Source organism: Rhinichthys klamathensis, unplaced genomic scaffold (genome assembly GCF_029890125.1).
Source record: "Rhinichthys klamathensis goyatoka isolate OS25496 unplaced genomic scaffold, OSU_Roscu_1.1 h1tg000695l_1, whole genome shotgun sequence".
Lineage (NCBI taxonomy): Eukaryota > Metazoa > Chordata > Actinopteri > Cypriniformes > Leuciscidae > Rhinichthys > Rhinichthys klamathensis.
This window is the reverse complement of record NW_026607121.1, coordinates 789,232-795,317: the sequence shown is the minus strand read 5'-3', so window position 1 is coordinate 795,317 and position 6,086 is coordinate 789,232. Positions and strand designations below refer to the sequence as shown.

The window sequence follows — 6,086 nt, the reverse complement described above, 5'->3', positions numbered from 1 at the left end:
GCCAGAAGAATAATAATAATAAGAAGAAGAAGAAGAATAATAAGTATGTGAGATAACAATAGTGTTGCTTCGCCATAGGCAAGCACCACTAATAAGTATGCACAATAACACTAGTGTTGCTTTGCCATAGGCAAGCACCACTAATAAGTATGCACAATAACACTAGTGTTGCTTTGCCTTTGGCAAGCACCACTAATAAGAAGAAGAAGAATAATAAGTATGCACAATAACACTAGTGTTGCTTTGCCATAGGCAAGCACCACTAATTACAGTGACAATGAATGAAGAACTTACTATTTGTATATAGCCTATTAATATATTAACAATGTAGAGACCACAATATATAAACTATGAATAAACTATGAATTAACTATAAACTAATAGTTTGCAATTGATTTTTAAGTACTTTATTAATGTACACTTTATTAGCTTATGTCATAATACTGTATATAGATGCAGCAGAATGCGTACTATCACTGGAGAGCTGACTGATTTCATGTGGGTTTTTTTTTTGTTTGTTTTTTGTGGGGGTGGTAAAACTCTTTTCCAGGAAGTTGTCTGTTCATGCTTTGAGGCCTGAACAGTGGTACAATGATGGAGTAGCTTACCCTAAACTCTCCTGGCTCCATTCAGAACTTCTACCTAAACTATCACGGTGGGCTCTGGAGAGCAAGGCCAGTGAGTTTAAGAGCACCCTGTCCCTCATACCTGTAGAGAAATACGGTATTCTCTACCAGCAGCTGAAAGAAAAGTACAAAGCATTAGTAAAGGTAAGAGCATGATTTTGTTTATTTTATTTAAAATGAAATCTTGACTGTGTATTTCCACATGCATCAGCGATGAATTGGTCGTAGAGAGAACCAGGATTTCTCCAGTGAGACGGTCAACTTATAGACCTGCCATGAATCCAAAATTATACACAAAATAAAGATTTTAAGTGAGAAAATATTCTGATATTGTCAGTATTTTCTGGCCAGCTAATTTAAGCAGTGGTGCATCCTGGCATGTTCTCTGTCGCCACCCCATACAAAGACAAACCTCAAAATCCTTTAACTCCTTATAATACGTTACCTAGTCCTCGCGTAGCCAGACCTTCAGACTGACTGCAGAAGGTCTGGACTCCATCGCAGCTTTCATTGGCCAAGGACCGCCCAAGAGGATGTCTGACCGACATGTAACGCAACCAATGACAGTTCATTTTGTTCCGCATCATGTTTAGGGGTGTGAAAATATAAAGTCGATGTTTATACGATAACAGACCAGCATGCATCTACTAAATTATTCATTCCAAGTACATTGTTGCAAGTTTGCTGTAGAACCGATAACGAACCAAATGAACCAATACCATTTTTTCAGATCTGTTCCAATACCGATCTGATACCAGCACAGTTTTTTTTTTTTTAGCAATGTAGAATTTCTATACCTCTATGTGTTGAAGTGATAATCACTCTTTTGTGTTAAACACAATCTACTAAATACATACAACTTTATTATAGAAAAACAACAAATGAAAGAAATATATTATCATAATCTGACAAAAGTGCTATTATAAATTGATTAGTGGATAAATAAGCAGCAAAAGTTAATCTGGAAAAATCATGAGTGCACAATAATTGTATAAAATCTAAACATTTAGTAAAAAAAAACATTATTTTGTGGGAAACAAATAAGTGTAGCACTAAATCTCATAAAATGTTACACATTTCTCTTTGTATGGTTGTTAAATACATTCATGAAAAACAACAAGTAAATATATTTATATATAAATATATACTATACAATTAAGACATCTTTAAAGGTGACCTATAATTCAAAATTGAATTTACCTTGGTATAGTCAAATAACAAGAGTTCAGTGCATGGACATGACATAGAGTGAATCTCAAACTGGACTGTTTTCGCGTTCTCATTTAATTCACGTTTATGAAAAACACCCCTGAAAAACGGTCGGTTCTCCACACAATACCGACTGTGACGCAATAGTCGGGATCATTAATATGTACGCCTCCAAATATTTGCATTATGCCAGCCCTCAATGCCAGGCGGAACTGCGCAGCCGAAGCATGGCAGTTGCTCAGTGTGGATGTACACATGAACACAAAAGTATTTTTTAGTTCCTTCATCTGGGCCTCTGAAGAAACAATGGGTTCATTTTATTTTCTCTGGAAATTTCCAAACATTTCACCGACTGTTTCCTCAACTTGGGCCAATACAGAGCTGGCCTCGGATCGAGCTACCAAGCAACACTGATGTGTTATTGTTCAAGTTCAGACAGGTAATCTTTCTCTCAAAATCGTTCAATACTGTTTATGCATCAGTAAGTCAAGCCAGTGACTAAAATATCAGCTTCACATCGTTTCTTTTAGTAGGATGAAAATAATCGTATTTAAATTGTGAACAAATTATATACAGAAAGCGATCAAAGAACAATCTTTCCACACAGCGCGAGTTTATCTGGACACTTGCCAAACTCGTTATGAAATCAATGACGCACGTTACTGCACAACGAAGCTCTTACTGTATTTACATCATCGTGTTTGCATTGGTGAAAGTAGAGAGAGTGCAGAAACTGCTTTGCAATGATAAGATCTTCATTCTCGCGATCAACACACTGTCATCTGCTCAATGCTCATCACGGCAACATTTTATGTGATGGGAATAGATCTAAATACTTCAAAAACATCTCACGATTCGTTAATCTCGATAGCTGTTATAGTAAAAACGTATAATAGCAGTAGTAAAAGTATTCGGGAGAGAGTTTCACATGTAATGCGTAGCTATTTCATATGCAAGCATGTCAGCCAATCACAGCAGTGGCCGCGGTTACACTGAATCCCACAGCAGACACGCCCCTTCAAACAGAGTGTTCAAATCAGAGGCTAAAAGCAGGCTAGGAAAAATGCCATTTATTTCTAAATTATGATTATTTTTTATCTAAAAAACATACTAACATTATAAGGGTAACCCAGGAAACATTATAAAATAATAAAAAAAAACATTCTAGGGCACCTTTAAATGTATAGCACAGCTGTTTAATGAGGCAGAAACATATGATAGATAGGACAGAACAAGAAAGGCTATTAATAATCTTACATTCCGCAAAAGTATTATAATATGAAAGGCTGATACAGAATCTCTTGGAACCAAGGTAGATGTACAGCATGAAGAGATAAGCATGCAAAGGAAGCAACACATTTTAAAGATGATTGCTAGCATTGCCAAATCCGTCCAACTAAATGCACAGGAGTTAAGAGAATGCAAAGACAAAATAAAAATGATCGAGTGTTTTTTGCTAGTTTCAGCCCGACGCAGTTATCATTTTCACTTCCACGTTGTTTAAATAGCAATAGCAATATCCTCGCTAGAGAAGCGTTCAGTTTTTCCGCTTGCAAATTCCGCCATGTAAATAGAGAGTCCGCCATGGCGCGAACGCAACAGACTTTTAAAGGGAATGGGAGATGAGACACTGATTGGTTTATTGCACGTTACGCCCAAAACACACCCATTACTCATTAAAGGTGCAATGTGTAACATTTTTGAGTATCTATTAACAGAAATGCAATATGACATCCATAACTATGTGTTCAGTGGTGTATAAAGAACTTACTTAATAAACCGTAATGTTTTTATTACCTTAGAATGAGGCATTTATATCTACATAGGCGCGGGAATCCCCTTCTATGAAGGTCGCCATATTGTGACATCATGTTTCTACCGTAGCCGACAGCGAACAAACAGCGTTACAGAGCGCGTTTCGTCACTACATTGAAAGAGAAGCCGCAGGAAGCTAGAAGAAGCTAGTCATAAACACCGTGAGTAGTGACTTTTCCCTTGTCAGTGGTGTAAATATGTAGTTGGATTGTTTCATGTAACTTAATTCTTCTCCCTCGCTGTGTTATGGCTTTGCTATGTGGGGATAAATGTGCTGGTTAAGTTCGTGAGACAGCTGATTAGTAGGCTACTCTTGTCATTGACCGTAAAACAGTTACAGGAATCACCAACCCGTCGATCTTGGAAGCATTTTAAGTCGATCGAGTTAACAAAATCAGAGAAAAAAAAGCCTATTGTGTGTAGTAAGTGGTGTCTAGTAAGTGGTGTCTAGGGGATGCGGAGGCGCGCGCGCTGTCACAATCATGTCATTTTTGCCGCGTGCACCTTTGGGCTCATGCGGACGCGTCGAGTTTAAACAAGGCTTAACGCTTTAACCAGCTCAGCCACAGTAACAGCTCATATTAGCCAGCTAAACTTTTACTACCCTGTTAGAAAAAAAAAATGTGGAGAATGTGGTTCTTCTCCCTCGCTGTATTATGGGTTTGCTTTGTGGGCAGAATGTGCTGGTTACGTTCGTGAGACAATCAGCTGATTACTATTATTATATTATGTAAGGTGCATTGTGTAATATTTCTGAGGATCTATTGACAGATGCAATATAAAATCCATAACTATGTTTTCAGTGGTGTATAAAGACCTTACTTAATGAACCGTTATGTTTTTATTACCTTAGAATGAGACATTTATATCTACATAGGCGCGGGAATCCCCTTCTATGAAGGTCTGAAGGTATGTTTCTACCGTAGCCGAAAGCGAACAAACAGCGCTAAAGAAACCTCATTGCTTGACTTACTACTCTCTGCTGCTGACTCAGACGACGACATTTTGTCTTACGTCGGCCACCGTAGCTTCTCATTCGAGTTTGAAAACCGAGGGATAGGCCGCGAGTGAATTGCTGTTTGCAATTTGCAAGTTTCACCACTAGATGCCGCTAAAAATCCGAAGCATTGAGAACTTTGTCAGTGTCCAGACAGTTTAATAAGAAGATATTTTAAACATACAGTCAACTTCGCGTATACAGGCAGGAGCCATCTTTGAAATACAGCCTTTACCAGTCGATCTACGAACGCCGATCCAAGTGCGCTGGTGAGATGTGAACGAGCTATAAGTTGTGATAAGGTGAGCGCTAACAGCAGACTTGGATCGGCGTTCGTAGATCGACTGGTAAAGGCTGTATTTCAAAGATGGCTCCTGCCTGTATACGCGAAGTTGACTGTATGTTTAAAATATCTTCTTATTAAACTGTCTGGACACTGACAAAGTTCTCAATGCTTCGGTTTGAAGGTAGGGACCCTCATTATGCTACCGTGTTAGTGTGGGGCTATTTTGAGCCTTGTTAGTGGTATTAACAAGCGATTTTTATTTGTCATTGATCTATGCCCAATATACTAGCGTTATACTAGCTTTATAGGCTAAACTGTTTTTAGAGATAAAACTATTTACATTCGATAATCATGAAAACAAATCTCAGATAACGGTTGACTAGGTAACAATGTGTAATTAGACCAAAGGTTCATTTTGCGCCGGAGTTCTCCTTTAAGAGAATAGGGACAACCCTTTTAGACCAGTTGTTAAACTAGCAAAAGTGGATTCGGACACGCCCTAAGTTCACTTGCGCCGTGCGCTTTAGGGCCCAGACTCTTGAGACGTGAATTATGGCCAAGAATCGAACAAGCCAGAAAGGAAGGCAAAGCAGCTGGCTTCAGAGGCCCATTTGGATATATCGAGGGTAAACGTATTTCTTAAGAGGGTATTGACTACTCTTTGACATATGAGGTTATAGTTGGAGCGAAAGAGAAGCATGACTGTTTCCTATCCCACTTTATTTTTGTTAATTTTGTATTCAATTATTATTTTTTTAGTTTAATACTATCTGTTTAATTGTTCATGTTAAAATCTGACTTCTCATTTTCTTCTTTGAATTGTAGGGGGTTTAAAGGACGCTGTTAAGAGAAAGGCAGTTTTTTTTATTTTGCTAAAGCCGAAAATCAAAAAGATTTTTTTTTTTTTTTTTTTTTTTTCTTTACAAGAAATGCATTCACAGTCGGCAGATGCTGCTTTTTGGAAAATGCTGGGGGATGACATGATATTTAGTCATGGTTCAAATCGGCCTGCAGGTGTCGTTATATGCATGAACAAACACCCAGGGAAAATTATTACTCACAAGGCTGATGTAGATGGCCATTGGCTTGCAGTGATCCTATACTTAGATTAAATATTTTTCATTTTAGTTAATGTGTATGGGTATAATGTCCG

At 37.9% G+C, this 6,086-nt stretch overlaps 1 protein-coding gene across 1 annotated transcript in view; it reads left to right on the top strand.

The window, feature by feature from the left end:
- Positions 1 to 521: 521 nt before the first annotated feature.
- The window catches only part of LOC130076847 (probable tRNA (uracil-O(2)-)-methyltransferase), a gene marked incomplete at its 5' end in the record, with an annotated part of 28,181 nt that continues 22,616 nt past the window's right edge, over positions 522 to 6,086 (top strand). The window contains one exon of the mRNA XM_056242118.1: positions 522 to 770. Within this exon, the coding sequence (XP_056098093.1) occupies positions 522 to 770 (249 nt within the window). The remainder of the gene's footprint in view (positions 771 to 6,086) is intronic.